General features: G+C 44.6%; 1 protein-coding gene and 1 pseudogene across 1 annotated transcript in view; one reads left to right on the top strand and one right to left on the bottom strand.

The window, feature by feature from the left end:
- Window positions 1-27,375, top strand: part of LOC124606000 — a 177,384-nt gene that overhangs the window by 28,843 nt on the left and 121,166 nt on the right. The window contains exons 3-4 of the mRNA XM_047137963.1: window positions 14,933-15,077; window positions 15,201-15,303. Coding sequence (XP_046993919.1) covers window positions 14,933-15,077; window positions 15,201-15,303 — 248 coding nt within the window. The remainder of the gene's footprint in view (window positions 1-14,932; window positions 15,078-15,200; window positions 15,304-27,375) is intronic.
- LOC124608027 lies at window positions 19,642-19,759 on the bottom strand (annotated as a pseudogene).

Raw genomic sequence — 27,375 nt, 5'->3', positions numbered from 1 at the left:
GGACGTGTGGGGTGCTGCATTGTCCTGCTAGAATTGCCCAAGTCCTTTGGAATGCACAACAGACATGACTGGATGCAGGTGATCAAGTAGGATGCTTACGTACGTGTCACATGTCATAGTCTTATTTAGATGTATCAGGGTCCCATATCACTCCAACTGCACACACCCCACACCACTACAGAGCCTCCACCAGCTTGAACAGTCCCCTGCTGACATGCAAGGTCATGGATTCACGAGGTTGTCTCCATCCCCGTAGACGTCCATCCGCTCAATACAATTTGAAACGAGGCTCGTCCGACCAGGCAACATGTTTCCAGTCATCAACAGTCCAATGTCAGTGTTGACTGGCCCAGGTGAGGCGTAAAGCTGTGTGTCGTGCAGTCATCAAGGGTACACGAGTGGGCCTTCGCCTCCGAAAACCAATATCTATGATGTTTCGTTGAATAGCTCGCACGCTGACATTTATTGATAGCTCATCATTGAAATCTTCGGCAATATACGGAAGGGTTGCACTTCTGTCACGTTGAGCGATTCTCGTCAGTTGTCGTTGGTCTCGTTCTTGCAGAATATTTTTCCGGCCGCAGCGATGTCGAACATCTGATGTTTTACCGGATTTCTGATATTCACGGTACGCTCGTGAAACAGTCGTACGCGAAAATCCCCACTTCATCTCTACCTCCGGTATGCTGTGTCCCATCGCTCGTGCGCCGACTATAAAACCACGTTCAGACTCGCTTAAATTTTGAGAAGCTGCCATTGTAGCAGCAGTAACCGATCAAACAATTGCGCCAGACACTTGTCTTATATAGGCGTTGCCGACCGCGGTGCCGTCTATTTGAATACACATGCCTATACCAGTGTCTTTGATGTTTCAGTGTATAGTGAAATGCTATAAACATTCGGTGACACTCACTCTGTTTACAATAATTACAAACAAAGGTTCCTTCATAAATACATAAGCTAGTATAATTGCACAAGTGAGCTCATATTCACTATAAAACTTCAACTACTGTAGTTTTAAAGATATTTTAACAGATTTATTCAGATTTGCTGTATTATGTAACTATGATTTATAGTCGAATTTCGAAGTTCTATTACTTAATCATCTTCCAGATTGTCTCAGAGTCCACTATTGCTGGTGAATTCAGGATTCTGCCAAGCAAGCGCTCGCTGTCCAGCTCCCCCTTTCCGGTCGCACAGCTTGTCTTCGTACCTGTCTGACCAGTACTTAGCTGGACCAGTCGTGGCATGCCGTCAGCCTTAGGGTCGTATAGCTTCACAAACAAAACACCTCATCCAGGTGGCCGATTAGCTCACCTACATACATGAACATACACTCCTGGAAATGGAAAAAAGAACACATTGACACCGGTGTGTCAGACCCACCATACTTGCTCCGGACACTGCGAGAGGGCTGTACAAGCAATGATCACACTCACGACACAGTGGACACACCAGGAACCGCGGTGTTGGCCGTCGAATGGCGCTAGCTGCGCAGCATTTGTGCACCGCCGCCGTCAGTGTCAGCCAGTTTGCCGTGGCATACGGAGCTCCATCGCAGTCTTTAACACTGGTAGCATGCCGCGACAGCGTGGACGTGAACCGTATGTGCAGTTGACGGACTTTGAGCGAGGGCGTATAGTGGGCATGCGGGAGGCCGGGTGGACGTACCGCCGAATTGCTCAACACGTGGGGCGTGAGGTCTCCACAGTACATCGATGTTGTCGCCAGTGGTCGGCGGAAGGTGCACGTGACCGTCGACCTGGGACCGGACCGCAGCTACGCACGGATGCACGCCAAGACCGTAGGATCCTACGCAGTGCCGTAGGGGACCGCACCGCCACTTCCCAGCAAATTAGGGACACTGTTGCTCCTGGGGTATCGGCGAGGACCATTCGCAACCGTCTCCATGAAGCTGGGCTACGGTCCCGCACACCGTTAGGCCGTCTTCCGCTCACGCCCCAACATCGTGCAGCCCGCCTCCAGTGGTGTCGCGACAGGCGTGAATGGAGGGACGAATGGAGACGTGTCGTCTTCAGCGATGAGAGTCGCTTCTGCCTTGGTGCCAATGATGGTCGTATGCGTGTTTGGCGCCGTGCATGTGAGCGCCACAATCAGGACTGCATACGACCGAGGCACACAGGGCCAACACCCGGCATCATGGTGTGGGGAGCGATCTCCTACACTGGCCGTACACCACTGGTGATCGTCGAGGGGACACTGAATAGTGCACGGTACATCCAAACCGTCATCGAACCCATCGTTCTACCATTCCTAGACCGGCAAGGGAACTTGCTGTTCCAACAGGACAATGCACGTCCGCATGTATCCCGTGCCACCCAACGTGCTCTAGAAGGTGTAAGTCAACTACCCTGGCCAGCAAGATCTCCGGATCTGTCCCCCATTGAGCATGTTTGGGACTGGATGAAGCGTCGTCTCACGCGGTCTGCACGTCCAGCACGAACGCTGGTCCAGCTGAGGCGCCAGGTGGAAATGGCATGGCAAGCCGTTCCACAGGACTACATCCAGCATCTCTACGATCGTTTCCATGGGAGAATAGCAGCCTGCATTGCTGCGAAAGGTGGATATACACTGTACTAGTGCCGACATTGTGCATGCTCTGTTGCCTGTGTCTATGTGCCTGTGGTTCTGTCAGTGTGATCATGTGATGTATCTGACCCCAGGAATGTGTCAATAAAGTTTCCCCTTCCTGGGACAATGAATTCATGGTGTTCTTATTTCAATTTCCAGGAGTGTATATCACTCCGAAAACCTACATGCCTTAAAGTATACAATAGTAACTTAGCATAAACGTTCCAGTAATCATGAGTCCGCATAAGAGTGATTTGGTAGGTAATTGGGAATGTACGGTTACGCACCGCATCTGATTTCAGAATCAAATATTGTTGTAGTTACTATGAGTGCATTTGAAATATAAAATTTCACCCATGTCCCATGGTTTGTAAATGTGACATGTGTGTGATCGAGCTTGGCATATTTTGCATCAGTTGTAAGGTATATGGTCCAAGAGCGGTATGTTGAAGAGGGAATGTACTTGACTTCCAAAATGATGTATCTTCAATCTTCTCGATTTTTCTTTCCGGGATCTTTTCCAAAGTGAAGTGTACAGCACTCCCACCGATACGTCTGAAGAACGTGAACAGCGGATTGTACATCAAGATTCATTCTTCTTAAAGTATGCTTAGAAGTGTCAATTTTACTAGACATTTTTGCTTCGAATGGCCGTTCCTGTCATATCGCTGAATAGTAAACATTCCTCCTGGCACACACTGTATTACCAGTTTAGGATTCACGGAAATGAGGCAAGGACTGCTAACGCGAGAGACATTCAGAAACTGAAAGCTACTCACAAGGGAACCTCCCCATCGCACCCCCCTCAGATTTAGTTATAACTTGGCACAGTGTATAGGCCTTGATAAACCGAACACAGATCAATTGAGAAAACAGGAAGAAGTTGTGTGAAACTGTGAAAAAATAAGCAAAATATACAAACTGAGTAGTCCATGGGCGACATAGGCAACATCAAGGAGCGCGTGAGCTGAGGAACGCCGTGGTCTCGGGGTAGCGTGAGCAGCTGTAGAAAGAGAGGTTTTTAGTTCAAGTCTTCGCACAAGTGAAAATTTTACTTTCTTTATTTTTGCATAGTTATTATCTGTCCGTTCGTTCATTGACGTCTCTGTTCACTGTAACAAGTTTAGTGTCTGTGTTTTGCGACCGCATCGCAAAACCGTGCGATTAGTATACGAAAGGACGTGCCTCTCCAATCGGAACCGAAAACATTTGATCGCAAGGTCATAGGTCAACCGATTCCTCCACAGGAAAACACATCTGATATATTCTATACGACACTGGTGACGGCATGTGCGTCACATGACAGGAATATGTTGTCGACCCACCTAACTTGTACACTTGGCAAATGGGTAAAAAGATTCTTCTACCTTGCCCGATTTAGGTTTTCTTGTGGATGTGATAATCACTCCCAAAAAAGTGATGAAAACATAAGAGTTTGTCACATAAACTGAAAATAAAAAATTAGAGTTTTGATTCGATGGAAGATTTGAACCAAGGACATTTCGTTCCGCAGCTGCTAACGTTACCACGAGACCACGGCGCTCCTACAATCCCAGTGTCCTTGATATTGCCTATCTTCCCATGGACTACTCAGTTTGTATATTTTGCTTATTTTTTCACAGTTCCACACAACTTATTCCTGTTTTCTCAATTGATTTGTGTTCAGTTTTTCAAGGCCTATCCAATGTGCCAACTTATAACTAAATCTGAGGGGGGTGCGATGGGGAGGTTCCCTTGTCAGCAAGCAATGGGGTGTTCCACTTATCTAATGACTACACACACAGCGCAGTAAATGACGGGCAGCGAGCGCTCCGCTACCCGACGAATCAGAAGTCGTGTCGCCGGTCTGCCACCGCAATATTAAATTGAAACTGTATGCAGATTAATTTTGTACTTACCTGTGGAATGAAAGGAGATGCTGGAACTGCCTGACATTGTTTCCCACACATTTCTGACATCCACTCAAGAAATTATTCACCAGACGTAATTCTGATTGAGAAATTAAATTATTTGACTCGAGAGTAGTATCCATGAGTTGCTGTTACGTGTGCGGATTTGCTGTGTACACTCTATCCTTTAATGCTCCCCATAAACAGAAATAACATGGGGTTAAATCGGGCCAACGAGCGGGTCAGATATTGTTGTTAATGACTGTCAAAGAACACATCTTGAACTGACAAGGGGAGGCCGCCAATTGTGAAATTCAGATTCGATTCATACTGCGCATAATAAAAGCTCATGGCCAGAGGTGTAATGTGGCAAAGCACCAAGATGCACTTCTCAGCCGTTGTCGAGAAAATCGACAGTTAAAAGAAACCGTTGCGGTGAAATACTCTCTACGATTAACAACTTTCACAGCGTCGTGGCGCAGCGGTAAGCGCCTGGGTTCGTAATCCGCAGGTCGCCGGATTGAATCTCGCGTCATGCAATTTTTTTTATTATTAGTTTTTTGTAATTCAAATATATATATATATATATATATATATATATATATATATATATATATATAAATGAATTGCTTATGCATGTTGGTGAAGGCGGATCGCTCTCCAATTGTACCGCCTCCATTTTTCCGTTTTTTTAACAGGGTGTACCAAAGCTCTCCCGTCCGCACTGATTTTCGACGATGTTATAAGTTGCGCTAGGGACCGCATCTACCTTCTTTTGAAGTTAGCAGGCAACTACGCTGTTATGCGGCGGCTCGTTTCGGCCCATTCAACATCTGTCCTTCAAGTGTAACGAGCGAGTAACGGAGTTTATATTTCATGCCTGCCACAGCGAATTTGAGTTCGTGGGGTCTCTATTCTAATTCGAACGTTTGACTTACGCTATACGTATTCGTTTCGGAATATCGTTTCTACGTCTTCCGTTAACTATACGTGGTTAACATTATGAAGACAATTAATAACATTTGTGAAATACGGCTTTGTTTGCGGAAAACATAATGATGTTCGAAGTCGCCAGTTTTTCCACGACAAACGACATTCAACAACTTATTACATGCATAATTGTTGCAACTGATTACCGGGAATTATATATATATATATATATATATATATATATATATATATATATATATATATATATATATATAAGTTGCATGGTGCGAGATTCGATCCGGCGACCTTCGGATTACAAACCAGAGCGCTTACCGCTGCGCCACGAAGCTGTGGAAAACTACTAATCGTAGAGAGTATTTCACTGCAACAGTTTCTTTTAACTGTCGATTTTCTCGACAACGGCTGAGAAGTGCATCTTGGTGCTTTGCCACATTACACCACTGGCCATGAGCTTTTATTATGCGCAGTATGAATCGAAGCTGAATTTCACAATTGGCGGCCACCCCTTGTGAGTGCAAAAAACATAGAGGCCGAAGGAGCCAATGCCGAATCCTGTTGAAAAACCCAAAGCTTCATTCTCTTTCACCCAATTCATTAAAAGACGGTTGCTAAAGTTTCTACACACATGTTTGACTGTTACCCGTGTCATTAAAAAGCTGGCCTATTATTGTGTCGCCATTAACTAGGCACCACACTCATATTTTCTAATCGTGAAGGGGTTCCTCAAGAAGCCGAATACGTCTATTGGCGTTCTAATGTCCACAGTATCTGCAGTTAACAAACTCGTGTAAACGGAATCAAGCTTCGTCCGGAAACAGAATAAAGTAATGATCAATCTTACCGTCATACACTTGTTTCAAAACCCATTCACATAACCTAGCACTGTGCTCGGGATCACCAGGGGAACGTTCTGGTACTACTGTTACTTTCTAGAGCCTTGCCCCAAGTAACTTGGCAGCTCTTTGTATAGAGGTGCAAGCAATTTACATTTCCTGTGAAAGGCGGTTAAGAGACATGTTAGGGGAATTTTCCAGGTGGTGTACAAGGTCATCGAGGTGAGCTTTTGTGATCCTGTAAGCGTCGTTTACGCTTCTTCTTGTTATGAATGCTTCTTCATTCACGAAATGTGTTCATTAATTTGTGAACTGCATCATGACTCTGAATTCGAATACCTGGAAATTTGTGTTCAAACAATCTACAGACAGTAGGCGCAGACACTGTACGCACGTGCGAAACGTAAACAAACACACTTTGCGGAATGGAATAATTCGGTCTTGCCATTGTTGCGTTGGGAGACGTCACTTACATTCGTCACGTTTATTTGACTGTTCGAATGACACTGCCCGAAAAAGCGCGTAGTGTGGCATTAACAGGGGAGACGCAGGGCCCATTCGACCGGCCTGCGTGGCTCCAGGTATTTTATAAGTGTTGGCGTGGGAACTTTTCAAAAAAGGACATATTGCAAATGACTCACACTATAATCCTGCAACAAATACCACGGACATTCTAATTAGCCCCACGTTTAGTTTGTTAGTGTCAATAGGAATTGCTTTGTTTTAAGAAGTATATGTTTGCACGAGCCCTTGACTAGCAATTCATTCTGTGGAGACTGCACATCGACAGCACTTTCCATTTACGCAATATTATATGTGCAAGTTTTAGGTGATTCTGTATACCAAGCAATAAGGTGCACTGTTACAAACTACAACTAACGTACAAGTAGACAAGGTCACTGTGGCATGCCATGGAATCCATAACAAGTATCAAGGACTGCTGACTGAACACTGCAAGGTTTGAAAGCTAACTTACGCAATTCTGTGTCCAGGGTGCACAGCACTTGTCACAGTATTGTCCGAGCACTCCAGGCACAGTCTTCCCAGCAACTAGAAATCGCCGCCTGGGCGGTGGTTTGCCACTGCTCTCTCGGTATTAGCAGCCACCTCCACTCAGCTCCACAGGCATTCATTTTCAATCTAGGCTGTGCTGCTGCTCCCCGCAGACGTCAGGACTGACTTTTCGCAACCAAATAATACCAAATGTCTAATGCAGTGTCGTCGGCACTGCTGTCGTTTTGCCGTCAGGCAGCGGCCTTGCACGGAACTATAGTCCGATTAAATGTACTTGTCAGTTGACATTTCACACTTCAGAGCTACTTTACTCCAGTTAGAACGCTCAGTGCTGCTTCCTGGACTCGGTAGGAGCACCGGTCCCGGATCGAATCCACCCAGCGGATTACCAGCGACAGGCTGGATGTGGTTTTTATGCGGCTTTCCACATCCCACTAGATGAATACCGAGCTAGTCCCACGTTCTGCCTCAGTTACACGCCTCACAGACATCTGACACATGTTCACACTATTTCATGGTTTACATTAGACACAGACACCTGGGGTACACTGGTTCCGTTTGGGTGGTAGGGGGTGGTGATAGGAAGGGGATCTGGCCATCCCTTCAATTAACCTTGCCAAAATCCGACCGTAACACCCAGACCCAGCTGTAGCTTGAGCAGGATTTGGATGCAACAACAACTACAACAACAAAACGCTCAGTGTCACCCCCGAATCATTAACCATTGCCTAACTGCAAGAACAAACGGTCAGTTCATTTCCAGTTCTTGTGTGGCTTTCTAGTTGGCTGCAAGGCGGTCAGCAAATGTGCTATAGGAGCTCTCATAGTACATTTGCTGACCACCACGTAGCCAACAATCAATACCCAACCAAAATAGAAACAGACTTAAGAACACTAAAACCCAGCCACAGCCTACACAGCAAACTGACCATTGAGGAAAACTTCCATATACAGAAGACAATAGCAGAAAGAAAACAGACCTTCAACAAATACGCTACACTCTGCAAGGGCACACTATTTGACGCATTAAACGAACTTTACAAACATAAAAAGCACAAACAGATAAAATATACACAAACACACACACACACACACACACACACACACACACACAAAGATAAAATGGAAACAAAATTCAAATTTGTCGCCGAACTGTCTGGTGAACAAATGAACACTGACTGGACTGGGACACACAACAAACCACAATCACTCTGTGTTTTGGTGAAGTGAAAAGTGTTTTACTACGTTATTTGTGGAAAATACTTGTTATAGTTACATGTGCATCACAACACCTCAGCACGATGCGGAGAATGGAAGTGTTTGCCACACGAAAACGTAAGTAAAAACGAATACAGGCGGGAAAACATCGCAACAAACTAAATTACATTGTAGAAGATAGATTATCTCCCAGGTAAAAGACTTTCTCATCAACAGCGTTTGGTTGCAGATAACAAGCTACCTGTAGTAATTAACACACAAGGAACCCAGAAAATTCATGCACCAAATGTAAAGGTATTTACAAAAACAAACCATCTGTAGTTTGAACTAAAGATGCACATAATTTTATAATCCTTTAACAAAAATGTTCACATTGCAGAATAAATAAAAACGAAAACCCACTGATGATGGCACAGTGGTGCCGAAACATGTTTGGGTACTGAGAAAAACGGTGTTTTTCATAACTGGCAGACCTCACATCGAACAATTTTTAACTGCAAACGGGGCCAACACAAGGAGCTGCAATTCAAAATGATGAATAATTTGTCCTTTGTCAAAGCTGCTTATCTCAATGGATTTCTCCATTTGCAGCCCATAACTTCGCTGGGGTGACCCCCATCCGTGTGTGCTTCGCTTACATGCTATTGTTACCACTTGATTTGCCCGGAACACCACCAGGAGGCATCCATCGTGGTGGTGGGCAGTGGTCATAATGTTTTGACCTATTAGCGTACAGCTGCAAAAAAACTCCAGCCCATTCACTGCCTGCAATTAGGCTCAAGGAAGAGACTACCTGAGAGCCAAGATAGCACTAACTGGCACGGGGTCATAATGTTTTGGCCTATCCACTATCCGCAGTTAGGCTCAAGGAAGAGACTACCTGAGAGCCAAGATAGCACTAACTGGCACGCAGTCATAATGTTTTGGCCTATCCGCTGCCCGCAGTTAGGCTCAAGGAAGAGACTACCTGAGAGCCAAGATAGCACTAACTGGCACGCGGTCATAATGTTTTGGCCTATCCACTGCCTGCAGTTAGGCTCAAGGAAGAGATTACCTGAGAGCCAAGATAGCACTAACTGGCACGCTTCCCTTGCATTCGACGCTGCGGTCTCTGTGTTTTCCACCTGGAGCCGCCCATCTTCTTTCCACGCAGTTGCTTCTGGCTCCCATCTATCCACTGTCTGACAAGACTCTTTGTCTTGTTCGCCCTCTCATCAGCCCTGGTGGCACTGTGCTCGGCTGCTTTGACGCTTCGCGCACGCTCTTCCGTGGCAGAAAGACACCACCAATCTCAGCGCCAACTGCCGAGCGGGCCCGAACTTCAACTACGTCGCGGAAACTTGACACACTTACTCCAACGAAAATGACGACTTCGTAATGACGTTTAGCCCTGAACCGGTTATGTTTAAATAAATAAAGAGTACCAGTGATAGCGTTATTTCCTGCAATACCAATCTATTACAATCGTAGCACCATGTCTCTGAATCAGTTACAAGTCTGCAGTAATAACTGTTCAAATAACTTAAGGGAAATGCAGCGAGGTGACGACGTCCTCAACCACCGATATTTCGACGGCAGCACACCATCTCATTTTTGGGCTGTGCAAGGCAATTTAAAACTTCACACACACACACACACACACACACACACACGCACGCGCGCACGCACACACACACACACACACACACACACACACACACACACACACACACACACACAGTAAAGACTAGCGTAATCACAAACCAGAGAAGGCCGACGTCAGAAGTTATCGATAGTCAAATTATTAATCAACGGGATAGGTACCATAAATTCCCTTTGTCTTTTGACAAGGTCTGCCTCGTGATGACTGGGTGTTGTGTGCTGTCCTTAGGTTAGTTAGGTTTAAGTAGTTTTCAGTTCTAGGGGACTGATGACCGTAGATGTTAAGTCCCATAGTGCTCAGAGCCATTTGAACCATTTTTTTGACAAGGAGACAACAGGTTTCCACGCAGAACATGAACAAAAACCACCATCTCTATTTATGAGGACACTTTTTACTGTGATTTCAACAGCCATTGCAATTTTACTCTACTGCTGAGAAGTTTATCCAGCCTCTGCAAGCAACAATACATTTCCTACCGGTAGAGAATAGAGATGGTGGTTTTTCTTTAAATTATCCATGGAATCCTCTCTACTTTGTCAAAAACAGGAGGACAGGTTCTATGCTAACTCACCCGTTGATTATCATCTTCACTAACGACAACTTCTGTTGTTGATCATCTTTGTTTTGTGATGGTGCAAGTGTTTGCATAGTGTGTTTGTGTGTGTGTGTGTGTGTGTGTATTATCTTTCCGGAGTCTCTCTGAAAACCGAGCTTTTATATTTCCTTTCGCAGCGCTTACTTGCTGCTGTTTTGCCTTGAAGAGAGGAGGGTGTGCTCCTGTCGAACCATCGGTGGTTATCGACAAAGTCACCCGCCTGCATTCCCGTAAGTTATTCGAACATTGTATACGCCGGCAGAAACTCACGACTAACATTGCTGTCATAACTATTTGATAAGGACTCCAATCATAGGGGCGGCACTCTAGGATTTGTCACTTGCACGCACTGTATGCAATTTTGTTCACAGATGCCATTCAGTTTGCTAGACATCTTTCCACAGGCTCATTGCATTTGAGACTGTTGATGGTACATGCTCATTCCATTTCATATTCAAACCATGTAATGTGCGTTAGTGCAGTGACTGTATTGCACACTGTCTGTAAAGACGATGCAATGTTCCTTCGGACATGAATGCATGCTCGTTCTGGCCATTTCTTTTCTGTCCAAAGTTTTGCATAGGGCAAGGGAGGAGATCTTTTTCTTATACGTTTCAGAGAAAAATTTCACGTAGGCAGCAATAAAATAGCGTTAGATTCTCTCTGAATAGCGTAGGTGATGTGGATATACACGCTGATGTCTGTCGTGCCATTTGGATACACTAGCAGAGCTTGAAAATTTTAGTCTGTAAAAATAGACGTACAGATTCTTAAACGAAACATGCGCCTTCTGTAATAAAGACTCTATGAAAGTTGTGTTATGATCTCTCTTATCTCTACCTTTAGCCTTTTTCCTTTGTTGGTTTTCCTTTTCCTACCTGTTTGTACTTATTAGTTCTTTCGTAGTGGCTGTTTAGTCCTCACTTGCAACTGACAGTACAAATTTGCTGCTCCTGGGTCATCCCCACAAGCTTCCTTGCAGAATTAATTTTACATTAAGAATTTTCAAATCCTATACCAGCGATTTAAGAGTACCAGCTTGACATCGTTACGTAGTCAGCTTTAACCTTGAGTTCCAACTACCAGTCCGCAAAAATGTTGTCATCGTGGGCACCTCTATGGACCAGATCAGTCGACGAATTACTTTGTGACGTATTCGGTTACATGCAGTTCCCCATATAAAATAATATGATATGTAAGTTACTTAGCCCTCTACTTCTTTCTTTTACACATGCATTCATGTGCAAAGAAACACTGCATCGACCTTTACAGACCCTATAAGATATAGACACTGCACTAATCCTTTTGACGCCACAGCGAAGGTAGTCTAATACAAACTCTAAATAAGTCTCTACCTGTGCAGGAATCACACAAATGTGCGAGCGCTATGGGTAGCAGATACAGGGACATATGGAAGTTTGGGGCTGTATGTGAAGCGTGTTCGGATAGCCAAAGCGGTTAAGGTGACCGATCGAATCTACATCCAGTAGACTGCATAACTTTGGTGGTACGGTATTCGCAGATAGCGAATGCATTTCATTATGTAATATGCGCCAGCTGTACACCACGGCTTTTGCAAGTGGAGACTGCCGTATTCTACATCTACATGGATACTCTGCAAATCACATTTAAGTGCCTGGCAGAGAGTTCATCGAACCACCTTCACAATTCTCTATTATTCAAAATTCGTATAGCGCGCGGAAAGAACGAACACATATATTTCTACGTACGAGCTCTGAATTCACTTATTTTATCGTGGTGAAACTTTCTCCCTATGTAGGTCGGTGTCTACGAAATATTTTCGCATTCGGAGGAGAAAGTTGGCGATTGGAATTTCGCGAGAAGATTTCGACGCAACGAAAAACGCCTTTCTTTTAATGATTTCCGGCCCAAATCCTGTATCATTTCTGTGACACTGGCTCCCACATTTCGCGATAATACAAAATGTGCTGCCTTTCTTTGTACTTTTTCGATATATTCCGTCAATCCTATCTGGTAAGGATCCCACACCACGCAGCAGTATTCTAAAAGAAGACGGAGAAGCGTAGTGTAGGCAGTCTCCTTAGTAGGTCTGTTACATTTTCTAAGTGTCCTGCCAATAAAACGCAGTCTTTGGTTAGCCTTCCCCACATCATTTTCTATGCGTTCCTTCCAATTTAAGTTGTTCTTAATTGTACTACCTAGGTATTTAGTTGAATTTACGGCTTTTAGATTAGACTGATTTATCGTGTAACCGAACTTTAACGAGTTCCTTCTAGCTCTCATGTGGATGACCTCACACTTTTCGTTATTTAGGGTCAACTGCCAATTTTCGCACCATTCCGATATTTCTTCTAGATCGTTTTGCAGTTTGTTTTGATCTTCTGATGACTTTGTTAGTCGATAAACGACAGAGTCATCTGCAAACAATCGAAGAGAGCTGCTCAGGTTGTCTCCCAAATCGTTTATATACAGGGTGCGTCAAAAAAATGCATACACACTTTGAAGCGTCATAGAAAATTTATTTCCCGTTCTACAATGTTAAATTTCTGGAAATGGAAAGCTTAAAGTCCAATTGGAAAAATAAATGTACTTTGCAAATGTGATTAATGTTCAAACTCGTGGCTTTCAGCATCAATACATTTCTGAATACGAGTCATCACTGATTCCTTACTTCGTATCAAAGTGTCCAATGAGATTTCTGCGCACACTGCCTGAATGTCATTCCAAAGTGTGTCCAGGTTTCGTGGTTTACGTTTGTACACCTCATCTTTTACTGTGCCCCATAAGAAGAAATCCAGCGGCGTGAGGACTGGAGAGCGTGCAGGAAACTCGATTGGTCCCCTGCGTTCTATCCACTGGCCTGGCACATTGTGATCCAGGTATGTTCGTACGTCACTATGATAGTGCGGCGGGGCGCCATCTTGTTGGAAATTAAACTCATCATTAGCGTATAATGTATGAATGGCAGGGAATATGGAGTCAGCAAGCATTGTTAGGTACGTTTCTCCAGTAACAGTGCCTTGCAGACAAACCACACCACACATTTACACCAGGCACATTCACAGCCTTTTCAATTGTAATCTGAGGAATATCTTCAGCCCAGTATACACAATTGTGCCTATAGACAGTTCCATTGAGTTTGAAATGGGATTCATCCGGCCAAATTATGCTACCCATAAATCCCGGTTCACGTCTCACCATCTCCTGAACCCATTCACAAAATTCTAACCTTCGATCTGGATCGTCGTCACTTAGCTGTTGCACCAGCCTTGGACTGTACACACGAAACTTGCCTTTCTTCAGAATGCGTAGCACACTACTAGCACTTACATTACTCTCACGTGCCGCTTGCCTTGAAGATTTTTGAGGCGAACTCTGAAACAGTTCCAAGACAGCAGTTGTGGAATCATCACTTGTAGCTGTACGAGGTCGCCCTGATCGGCCTTTATGCACATCACACACTGTTCCATGAATTTCGAATTTGTCTCGTAGACGTGTAATTGTTAACCTTGAAGGTGGTTCTGTACCATACTCACTTCTTCACTGTCTTCGAACCGCAGCTACATTCCCAAACTTCCAGTACCACTTAATTATCTGCTTCCGAGCTTTAAAGCTCAAATGCACGTGCGTCATGCTGCTGTTACTTCCTTGCCAGGTGCTGCCACCTGTTGAAGAAACATAACATTACTTTCTCACAGATATTTAACCTTTGTAGAACGGTAAATAAATTGTCTATGACAGTTCAAAGTGTGTATACATTTTTTTTGACGCACCCTTTAGATAAGGAACAGCAAAGGGCCTATAAAACTACCTTGGGGAACGCCAGAAATCACTTCTGCTTTACTCGATGACTTTCCGTCAATTATTATGAACTGTTTGTTTTGGACATTACTTGCTACCTCCCCAGTGGCGTTAGCGTTCCATTACCAAGCTCCATAAAACATTAATCGCTACCCCACGCCCGGGTTCCCGGGTTCGATTCCCGGCGGGGTCAGGGATTTTCTCTGCCTCGTGATGACTGGGTGTTGTGTGATGTCCTTAGGTTAGTTAGGTTTAAGTAGTTATAAGTTCTAGGGGACTGATGACCATAGATGTTAAGTCCCATAGTGCTCAGAGCCATTTGAACCATTAATCGCTAACCTACCTTGCTTGCTTCATTAGATAGTGACGCTGGCCCGGACCCTGCCAGAGGATTTGTGACGTTTCCTTGCCGCAGGGATGTACCCGCGCAACGTGACGTGCTACCTGACGCTGCGCCAGAAGGTGGTGCCGGCGTGCAAGCACGCCATGCTGTCGGTGCGCCAGGAGCACGCCCACAAGCTGCTTCTGAAGCGGTCGGCGGCCGCCGCGGCCGAGGCGGGGCCCGCTCCGGGGGCGGAGGCGGTGGCGGCGGAGGAGGCGGCGGGCCCAGGCCAGGCGGCGGCGGCGACTGCGGGGGCGGCCGGAGGCGGAGGTCCGGGCGCGCTGCTCAACGCTTCCCGTAGCGCCCCTGGGCGGCCGTTGCGCGCGTGGTCGGACTGCACCGGGGACCGCGACCAGCTCATCTTCTACGACGGCGCCAGCACCGACGACCCCGTCCTCGCCAAGGTCAGAAGGCGCGCCCTCTGCCGCGGCGCCTCCTCGCGCAGCACAGGGTGACGCTTCCTGGCTGATAAAAAGTGCCGGACCGAGACTCGAACTCGGGACCTTTGCGGGCGAGGTAGGTGACGAAGTACTGGCGGAAGTGAAGGTGCGGGAACGGGTCGTGAGTGGTGCTTGGTAGAATACTTGCCGGTGGAAAGCAAAGGTCTCGAGCTCGAGTCTCGTCCGGCACACAATTTTAATCTGCCAGGAAGTTTCGTATCAGTGCACACTCCTTTTTCGAGCGAAAATTTCATTCCAGCTACTAGGTAATTAAAAATCCATGAAACATTCCATAAACTCAAAATATCCACGGGTGTACTGCCGGTCTACAGTCTCCAACGGGCACAATATTTCGGAGATCATACATGTCGCCATTATCAGGTGAACTGACGGACTGAGCTCCAGTGAACGTGCTGGTACGGAGATCCGTACGCTGTGGCTGCTCAGGGGGAACTGGGTTCGGTCGCTACAGATCACTTTATTTGTGAAAATATAGAGTACAGTCTCCAACAAATTTAACATATTCACAAGTACCTTTACCTTTAATCCAAATAAATACAGTTTCATTAACAGATATCTTACGTCTACTATGTGTATACAAGGAAAAGGGTGAGGGTGACATATATGATGATTTGCCGAAGTCTTTATTTGCATTTTCAGTAACATGATATGTACGGTAGGCTATAATATCTCTGTCTACGAAACTTTCCAGTCCTGATACATTGGGTACGTTGGGTACATTAGGTACAATATATAAAACAATTGAAGACGTTGAAATGACAACATCTGCTGCTGACAAGAAGAAGAATACTATAAAATCTGTCGCTGCACACGCACTACTAGATGGACCCGCTGTCTTCTGTGGATGCAGACTCAATTTTAGTATTGATCTGAATGATACATTTTCGCATGGTAATGGCTGGTTAACTGTCGCTGTTGTACGAGGTGGTACAGGTGTACCCAAGGTATCAGGACTGGAAAGTTTCGTAGACAGAGATATTATAGCCTACCGGTCGCGGCCGAACCGAGTTCCCCCTGAGCAGCCACAGCGTACGGATCTCCGTACCAGCACGTTCACTGGAGCTCAGTCCGTCAGTTCACCTGATGATGGCGACATGTATGATCGCCGAAATATTGTGCCCGTTGGAGACTGTAGACCGGCAGTACACCCGTGGATATTTTGATTATCAAATACGCCGGGAGAAACTCAATAGTCACATTCCATAAACTGGTTGAGATAAATAGCCAAGAACGTAGCACATGGTACAATATGTGAATGACTGATTCTCAAAGTTGTTTTTACAATGTTCTGTGTTACCACCGTTCGTGATATGGCACATATGTATTCGCCAGTCGAGTTCTGACAGTGCCCGAGCGAGCATATCAGGACTGACGTTAAGAACACCTGGTGCAACGCAGTGTTGCGAGTCTTCGAGGTCCTGTGGCAGACGTGAAATATAAACGCCATTATTGACGTAACACCGCAAGAAAAGATCGCAAGACGTCAAGTCCGGTGACCGTGGCGGCCACTCGAGAAAAATCTGCTCAGCGGCCGCTAAACCGTCTACCTGGCGACCTAGCAATGCCTCAGTTAGATTATCTCGTACACAACTGAGAGAATGTGAATGGGCGCCATATGGCTGAAAGATGAAATCCCTGCTGTCAATTTCAAATTAAAGCATGAGCCACAGCTGGTCGATATAGGTGATACCACCAACAGTTCTCTCAGCAAAGATGGAGGGTTCACAGACAGTGTTCTTGGACACAGGCGTAAGACGTTATCTTTCGTGGAATCGCGGACGTGTTCAAAAGTAGCATGTCCCCCATGCACGTGTCTTGTGTCGGTTGCCCTTTCCCGAAAAATGAAAAACGGCTTTGCCACTGAAGATTAATATGCTTCAAAATTCGTCATTTTTAAGATGGTTCTGCATATAAGTGCAGATCTGTAGACGACGCATTTTTTCATTATGGTATGTCGCTTTCAGGAGCTGCTGTTTGTAAGGCTTGTCTCTTAATCGCTTGCGAAGGAATTTCCACACTGTTGGCTGAAGGATGTTCAATTCAACACTAGCTCGATAGCTAGACTCTGTGAAGCTTTTCAACATTTCGTCCATCACATGATTAGCTATTTGTTCTGACACGGCTGGTCGGTCCGACCGTTGTCATCGCAGAAACAACTATACTCCTCGGGTCCGCCCGACTATCCGCGCGGTTTAACGTGCTGCTTCCCGAGCGGGAATGCGTGGCGGTCCATCTGCCTCGGCGAATGCCGGCTGGTTCGCCTTATTCCGCCTCAGTTACAATATGTCGGTGGTTGCTGCGCAAACACTTATGCGGACACCATAGTTACTCTACCACGCATAGATTTGGGGTTACACTAGTCTACCAGGGGTGGGCAGGGGGGGAAGTTGGTCCACTCGGGGCTGAACCACACAATAACCCTGGCTTCGGTGAGGGGCGGCGGTGGGGTGAGTGGACTGCTGTGGCCTGTTGTGGGGCTGTGAACCACTGAGGGCTACAGCGGGACGAAGCCTCTCCGTCGTTTCTAAGTTGGTTGTTTTGGGGAAGGAGACCAGACAGCGTGGTCATCGGTCTCATCGAATTAGGGAAGGATGGGGAAGGAAGTCGGCCGTGCCCTGTCAGAGGAACCATCCCGGCATTTGCCTGGAGTGATTTAGGGAAATCACGGAAAACCTAAATCAGGATGGCCGGACGCGGGATTGAACCGTCGTCCTCCCGAATCCGAGTCCAGTGTCTAACCACTGCGCCACCTCGCTCGGTCTCGTTTCTAAGTCCCCCGTTCAATACACAATACACAATCCTCCTCGGACTACTTGTACCATTCCATTATCCTGCTGTAAGCTGGCCATGTCTTGTGAAACTTGCCACGGAAAACTCCTAGCACACGCTCTACCGACTGGCAATGGGCAAATTCTACCATACAGATTGCTCTCCCTGCCTGGTTGGCTGCCATTCTCAGCAGCTGTGGACGGTAGCGCTTCTGGTTCTCAAACTAATTTGTCGGCGCTATGTAAAGAAAAGCCAACGGCCTTCCCGCAGTGATATCACCGGTTTCCGTCATATCACCGAAGTTAAGCGCTGCGGAGCTGGGCTAGCACTTTGATGGGTGACCTTCCGGTCTGCCGAGCGCTACTGGCAACCGGGGTGGACGCAGCCCTTGTGAGGCAAACTGAGGAGCTGCTTGATTGAGAAGTAACGGCTCTGGTCTCGTACACTGACATACGGCCGGGAGAGCGGTGTGCTGACTACATGCCCCTCCATATCCGCATCCAGTGACGCCCGTGGGCTGAGGATGACACGGCAACCGGTCGCTACTGCTGGGCCTTCATGGCCTGTTCGGACGGAGTACGTAAAGGGAAAAAACAGCGCTCAGCGCTTTCACGTACTGAATACTTTGTTACGTTGTGTTTAACCGTTTCGCTATGCCGTTTTTCAAAAAAATTATTATGGACTTTAGAACTGCGATGCACGCTTTATACAACTATAGGCCACTGAAAACTTACATGGGAAAAAGTATGTTGTAAGAGAAACAAAAACACAAAATGCTGCCTGGGAGGACCACATTGAGCGTGGTGTACGTTGTTTAAGTATACCTTTTGCCATGGAAATGGTATAATCAGCAGTCTCGACGTGTTACCAATCGATCATTAGACGTCCTGTTTAAAAGAAAGAAATGGAAGAATACTAAAATATCAAGACAGTAAATTACAAATTAAACTTACTTATTCAAACAGATTTGTACAGTTGAAAATGTTACACAGTAACTGATCAAATAAAGATGCCCGCAGAGGCGCTCACGGGGTAAACATATCTGAATTTGACTGTTGAAACTGAAGGTTGCGGTTGATTACGTAATAATGTAAAGTTGGTAACTGTTAAACCACTAAAAGAAGATTGGACCATATCTTCCAGATGGGACCCGCGAGCAGCAAAGTCGTACTGTCGGTCGCAATTTTTTGCTGTACAGCCACTTTCTATGAACTACTAAGTTCAGTACTATTAAACAAGTATAAGCAGGAAGAAAAAGAAACACCAACGAAGGAGAAATACTAAAAATCAAAACTAAACTAAACTCCGTCCGAACAGGCGTTGGAAGGCCCAACGATGCCGGCCGTCCGCAGTGTCAGCCGCAGCCCACAGGCGTCACTGGATGGGGATGTGGAGGGGCATGTGGTCAGCACACCGCTCTCCCGGCCGTATGTCAGTTTACGAGACCGGTGCCACTATTTCTCAATCAAGTAGCTGCTCAGTTTGCCTCACAAGGGCTGAGTCCAGCCCGCTTGTCAACAGCCCCCGGCAGACCGGATGGTCACCCATTCAAGTGCTAGCCCAGGCCGACAGCGCTTAACTTCGGTGATCTGATCGGAACCGGTGTTGCCACTGCGGCATGACCGTTGGCAAAGGAGTAAAACAAAAAGCAGATATAAGAGACATAACACAACAGAAAATACTTCAATAAAGGAAAGCGGTTTGGTAATTTAAGAACTAGTACGTCTATTTTTTCAGACTGTAAAATTTTCCAGCTCTGCCTTGCGTACTCCAATGACTGCCTGTAGGGACATAATGATAGATATAAAGATGTCAATCTAACCTATCTATTTTACATAAAGAAAATATAGTGCAAACTTCCTTACTATCTACTTTACAGTAATCTCTAAACAGTACATCAAAAGATCTGCCCCTTTGCCATTCGTAAAATTTTGGACAGGAAAAAATGCCGAGAACGAGCTCTTTCCGAGGTAAATGTTGGTGGATGGTTCCGTTCAATAACGGACGTCGATGTGAAACATAGTTCTAGTTAGCATAAATGTGTTATAACTGTAAACGTTTAGATTAAATCCCTATCTAAAGGGCTCAACTTTCACGCACAACATACCTCAACAAGAAATACAATACAGTTTCAATATGTTATTCGTTACAGTTTTCTGCGCACTCGTACCTGTTAGAGAAGGAGACCCACGTATCTTCTTCGTATCTAAATACAACACACCTCTGCAGTGAGCCATGAATTCTTTCAGACAGCCTGAGGTCACCTCGTAAGTCTTGACATGTCGGCACAGTTCACTACTCTAGTTCTTTTATTGTGAGGACACAAGTGCTGTGCACTTCACTTTTGAGATCAGCCACAGAATTAAGGGAGGTGATCGTTGAAGGCACGAAACAGGCTGTACTCGATCTATCCATCTTGCACCATACTGGCGCGTTAGATATCGTCTTACATCAGCACCAAAATGTTCCGGTGATGCATCATGCATGTAACAAACTGCTAAACGCTACCGAAATACAACTTCCCCATATATACAGGTGTGAGCCAATAATCCAACAACAAACTTTCAGAGGTCGTTTAATGATCTGTTGTGGGTACAGAGCAAACCGTTTAGCCGATAGTCGCACAACAGGGTTTTTGCTTTGTTTTTTGATAAAAATTTCGTATCTCTAAATTCTGGATTGCCATAGAGCTAACATTTCAAAAAGTGGCAAAAATTCAGTATCCTTGCAGTACTTAATACACTATTTGTGGAGAGGGACTGAAGACAAATTTTTCTTATGTTTACGCAGTTAGGACTGTAAAATGTAAAAACCTTCAGTAAGTGAAAAAGAAGTAGCAACAATGTAAGTTGTTCAGTGTCGTCGAACAAAGTCTTGAGAATTGAATGAGATAAAAGTTGGACAGCTTAAAATTTGCTGTAAGTGCTGTGCAATATAATAGTCATGAACGAAACTACATCGCTCCAGTTACTGTATTACAAAAATTAATCATCAGTTCGTTTGAACGCCTGTTTTGAATCCAACAATGTACGGAAAACGAGAGACTGAAAATAAGCGTTACATTATTGACAATAACCCTCAAATACGTCGTCCTATACGATAACTCACAATAAACGAAGTCGTATTAAGCATCTTTTTAAATACGGCATTTATATAGGATTTAGTTGAAACCATTAGATTTCGCTAATTTGACCAATTCGTCATTAAAAGTGATGTTGCTATAAACGGTATCGGAGCAAAAACATGATGACCACTGCCCACCCCAAGATTTAATACAGCCTGGTGGCGTTTCGGGGACTTGATGCTCTAAGAAACGTATACGAGAGGACCATAGGTGAATGGGGGATCATTCTAGCGACCATATGGGCCGAAAATCGGGAAATCAGCCGACATAAGCGACTTTGACAAACAACGGACTATTATGGCATGGCCCCTGGAAACGAGTATGTCGGAAATGGTGAATTACGTTGCTTGATTGTGGGAGGCTCCCATATTTTGTCAACGGTGAAAGAAAAAACGAGCCGGCAGCAGCCAGTGGCAACCAAGTCTTTCAGACTGGGCTATGGCATCGTCGACTCAAGTCACATTGGCAGACCGCAGTAGGGGCATCACAGGTCTCAACATGGGACTGGTTTGCTATAAACTGAGAACTGGACTTTGGAAGACAGAGTATTTGTATCAATTGGCCACGTTATCGTATGGCAAGAATGACAGAATGTGACTTAGTTTTCTGAACCTATCCGTATTAGGATAAAGCAGGTCCTGGTGCAGTTTCGATGTGAAACTAATATGCTAATTAATTAAATTGACAGTTAAACCAACCATCCTCCCTCGCCCTTCCCTTAAAAGTATTATCATCATAAGTGATTTATGACCCCCTGAGATTGATTTATAACGCCGTGGGGACAATCTGTCATTCATTTTGAGGATCTCCCACACTTTCCCGTGCTCCCCCCCCCCCCCCGCCACTCTGGTAAAAGGGACACTATTTTTGTCACCCATCCCCAGTTGAGTTCCGAGCCTATTTTTCCCCTCATTGTAAATCCCACAGCCCTCTCGTCCCCTCCCTCACTTCCCATCTCCCCTTTCACAACTGGAAATTGGCAGGAAAAAGACTCAATATGTGCTGGAAAGGAATAATCTCTTGGCACAAAAATCAAACCGACGTCAGTAATATATTGTTGAATTCAATTTACATATGCTTTAATTAATCAGTTTGTGAGAGTGTGAGAGACAGGGCTCCCCCACGTGGATAGAGATCACATTTACGTTCCCCCCCCCCCCCACCCCCCCCCCAACTCCCTTGATATAATAATTGTAAGCACCCAGGAATGGAATGAAATGCAGTATATCAGCCACTCTTTTGGGACACCCTGGAGTCACCGGGCTCCAGGTGCACACATCGGCCTGCCATGGAAATCGAAAACCGCCCATTGTCATAATTACGGATCACGATACTAAATACCACCGACTGCGGACCGAAAGTCGGTGTCCTTTGATATTCGATACCTGGGAAACCATCTCTGTTCTCTCTCAGTGGCTACTTCATGTTGTAACACCTACGCCTTAATCAAAAATGGTTCAAATGGCTCTGAGAACTATGGGACATAACATCTGAGGTCACCAGTTCCCTAGAACTTAGAACTACTTAAGCCAAACTAACCTAAGGACATCACACACATCCATGCACGAGGCAGGATTCGAACTTGCGACCGTAGCGGTCGCGCGGGTCTAGACTGAAGCGCCTAGAACAGCTCGGCCACTGCGGCCGGCAAACCTTAATTCCACAGACCAAAGTGACATGCCTACGCACATGAGGGATCTCCATTTCTTCTGGCAATCCCCAAACAAAGCAACAAGGCGCGGCATTCCTTTAATTGGGAAATTCCAGACTCGCCTTCTGTCCTTTGTCAAGTGGTTACATCCTGATTGTGTGAATTCATGCATGGACCAACATGTACAAACACACAGACGGCGGGTTTCATCTGCCCTCAGAATGCTGTTTTCCTATTGGCTAGCCGGCCGTTGTGAACGAGTGGTTCTAGGCGTTACAGTCTGGAACCCGCGACCGCTACGGTCGCAGGTTCGAATCCTGCCTCGGGCATGGATGTGTGTGATGTCCTTAGGTTAGTTAGGTTTAAGTAGTTGTAACTTCTAGGGGACTGATGACCTCAGAAGTTAAGTCCTATAGTGCTCAGAGCCATTTGAACCTATTAGCTAATGGTAGAAGCAAAGGATGAGCTGGCGCAACTAATATGTCAAGTGGTGGAAAATAGTGCATTTACACTACCCTGTAAAATGAATAAATTGGTTGAAACACTCACCACCACCTTACGATGATTCTGCTTCATAATAAAACACACTTTAAGTGTTCGAGAATCATGCAAAAACATTTTGCGAATCAAGTAATCAAATGTCTGCCACAAATAGATTATAGCCCTAAATATATCTGTGGTCTTGTATGCACTGGCATTTGGGAACACAAGCACCCTCCTCTACCGTGTTTCCATCTTACACTAAACATATTTGCCGGAAAAAGATGGAGAGACTGTCAACTTGCTTGCCACGTAGTCGACCGGTCAATGTACATGGGGGAATAATTGTCAAGTGAAAGCACTCACGATACTGAATCTTCTCATGCAACGCATATATCTGTATCTTCTGCTGCTCAACCAGAATACTGGCTAGTTCGCTATTCAGAGCCGCGACTGCCGCAGCTGGGACATGCCCCCATTGCTGCAGGCAACATCAGACTAACTGGCATCTTTCTCCGTACCTGCCAGTCATGTGGGAAGAAGCTGTGGCTGGACGTATAGTTTTAACTGCAATTCCTCCCCTGACATAGACTCCTGAGTTTAAAAGATCGATTTTACGGGATCTGAAATGAGGATGTTGTCACCCAGACACGTCCAATTTCTCATGCGAAATGTAGATCCCTCCCATTTATACAAATTATTTTCGAAGACAGAAGAAATCGGGCATACATGCATTTCCACGTCGCTAGAATATCATTACTTGTCCTTAAAATCCTGTACAATTCTGTGGCATAGGCTATATTTCCTGTAAGTATTCTCTCATAAGGTAACACAAAATCAGTTCTTACTATAGTTGGATTCTTTTATCTTGGCAGCTCGCGCATGCCCGCCCAGACGCGGGAGACTGCTGCGTTGCCAGTTGCAAACGACGCACGCGCCAAGAGAAGCAGCGCAATAGTATAGTATAGTTCGCAAACTTGCGTTTAGGCGGGAGCGCGCAGTTTATGATGTAAAGCCACCACAGCCGCATTAACCCTTTCGCTGCTGCAGAGACGTGCTCCCCGCATTCCGCGCTGTGCGCGATTTTTTCATTACTGCACTGCTCGCCTGTGCAGACGCATGGTGTTCCGACTGCTTTGACACACTTATCATTCGATTTCACAAAAACTATTTGGCCCAAAAATTTTATTTTTACACATCTTCTTGACTGATACCTTGCAGAGGTAAAAGTCCATAGCATATACTTTCTGTATGGTCGATTTTAGTTGCCACGATGTTCAGAGTGAAATGTGGGCGATATACCTAAATTTCACATAAAATTTACTGTATAACAATATCTTATTTACTTTAAGTACCAGATAGGTGTCATATGTAATATTAAGAAATATTCCGTCTTTCGCGACTGTAATAAAACTTTTGTTCATATCAGAGTCATATCGCTTTTTTCTAAAAAGTTCTGATTAACACAAAATTGGCGAAGTACACAAAACTGAATTGTAGACGTAAATAAATATAGAAACTAAAATATATTGTCAGTGAGGCGCAATGCGCAAAAAGTTTGTGTTTGTCACAACGGACAGCAAATACTTGCCAAAACATAGATCAGTTGACGTAAACATTGAATATGATGATGTTGCCGAAGCAGCGAAGCAAAGAATTGCGTCAGACAATCAAGTAGCTCGGCAACGTACGAGCCGAAATTCTGCTCTAAATAATACTTTTAATACTGTCGCAAAGAATATATTTCAATATGAATAGTAAAACAGCGACTGCGCAAGAGAAGATATACAAACAAAACAGATAACATGAGTATTGTATGTGTGCCATTTCATTGTTTTTAATTGCTGAGAAAAGAAACATTGGAGGACAAAATTAGAAAAACCGAAAACTTATTATGATTGTAATGAAGTGACAAAGAACTAGAAATTTCAAAAAATTACATTCAAACGAATAAATTCCATGAAGTAAGGCACTTTGATATTATTTTTAAATAAACAAAATATTAAGAACCGAGTAAGGTTTGAACACAGACCCTTTTACTAATCAATCAAATACCTTAAGCATTACGCTAACGCAACTCGTCATTCGAATGAGCTCCTGGAGGACTCTAAAACGTCATGCAGAATACCGACAAACACTGTTGGTATGACCATAAATTATTCACGTTTCGTCGAAGTACAATAGGAAATAAACAATTACCGCTGTTCTTTATTGCGAAAGAGCGGTTCGCGGGAATGATACAAACACCTTTCCTTGCTGTCGCCTGAATTAGGAGGCTAATTGCTTGTTTGGTTTAATTAGTTAATAGAATATGAAGCAATTGGTTTAAAGAGTTTCTATAAAAGAAAGTCTGCTATCAAGACATTGCTTTTGTTCAATTACTTTGTTTATGACTGAACGTTTCTAAAACTGAAGCCACTCGTCCGTGGTCTGCACTGCAGTCAAGCTCTGGCAACGTCGTTCTCTGTTCATTGGCTGACTGAGTTTTGTGACGTCAGATGCGCAGATTCCTGTGTTGTTGTTTCATAAACAGTCAATACATTGTTTTTTGCTGTAACATATCCAGTGTATAACTACTGCTTCGTACACTGCCACACACTTTGCTTTCTACCATAACTTTGAGAACTGTGTTACGTGCTAAACTCGCATTTAGATCCCTCGGCTCCCACAGAAAGCTGGAATCACATGATGTAATACAAGCTGCTTCTGCAACAAACAAGATGGTTGAAATAAGAGACAAAGGCGGTGTTTAACACTGATAAGAAAAGTGGAAGACATCGTGACTTATGGAAACTGGAAGAGTTTGCAGCGTTGTGGAGCGTTTCCAAACAGCTCTCGTGGCCTCCAAATCTTTGGATATTCTGTGTTTTATTTTTGTCGCATATAATGCGTAACTGCATTTGGAACAAGGGAACTGCAGAATTTAATCCCATAGAGCACGTATAGTATCCACCATCAGTTTCGAATCCCAGTGGTGGAGGAATGGAATGATTGCCATATACCCATGTGATAATGTGTGTACCCTCATTCCACTAAATTTTTGATGTATTTCCCTCAGTTTACATATGTTTCATCAATTTTCGTAAATTTAACAAGGTTTTCCGCAATTTCATCTAACTTTTGCAAACCACCACTCTCGAAGACCTTGTTACATCAACAAAAATGTCTCATCCCGTCGATCTTGTGATGCTATCAGCCAATAACATTGGACCATGTTTTCCAATTTCTGCATCTTGCTAAATCATCCTTCCATTACTGGCTGAGTGCTAGATACATGTGGGCATAGACCCTGTCACACTGCCTAGACGATATAGGTAAGGAAAGGGTGTCGCTACGCTTTCACATACCTATTTTTGGCAACTTTTCAAGGTCATCCTACTGAAAGCTTCCTCCATCCAAAATACATGCGTCAGCATCGTTGTAAATAAGAAAGTCTAAGAATTTTTGGTAGGTTAACGAATGAGCAAAGCAAGTATTTTCGTATAAAATCTTTATTATTTTCTGCATAAACACTTACACAGAAAGCAGCCCATTATTTATGATCTTTGTGCGTAGTTTAAATGACGTCTAGCTTAATTTTTAACTTATAACTGAAACGTCTTTACCTCTTATTTCCTCCATGACAGTATTATTGAAACACTCCACATATTCCTGTGTGTACACCAACAACTCTTCTCTCACACATTCTTCCTGGAATTCTGTATAGAAAAAGTTTATAACTTTTGCAAAATGTGAATCCATTAACTGTAGATAGTTCATCGGTTTTAAACTCCAAAATGGCTGTTTTGTTGGTATGCTCACAACGTCCAGTAAACCATAGTTATATATAATATAACCAATTTTTAAACAAGTCCAAATGGGAATGGAGGTTTATAAAAGAAATTTCCTGTGACCTTTGATGTAATAAACATTCTTGATTACATTGATTTTGGCTAGCACTCCAACACATGACCAGTTTCCAATTTCCCAGTCCTGTTTATTGTAAATACAG

This window comes from Schistocerca americana, chromosome 3, assembly GCF_021461395.2.
Source record: "Schistocerca americana isolate TAMUIC-IGC-003095 chromosome 3, iqSchAmer2.1, whole genome shotgun sequence".
In the NCBI taxonomy this organism is placed as follows: Eukaryota; Metazoa; Arthropoda; class Insecta; order Orthoptera; family Acrididae; genus Schistocerca; species Schistocerca americana.
This window is presented reverse-complemented; position numbering and strand designations above follow the sequence as displayed.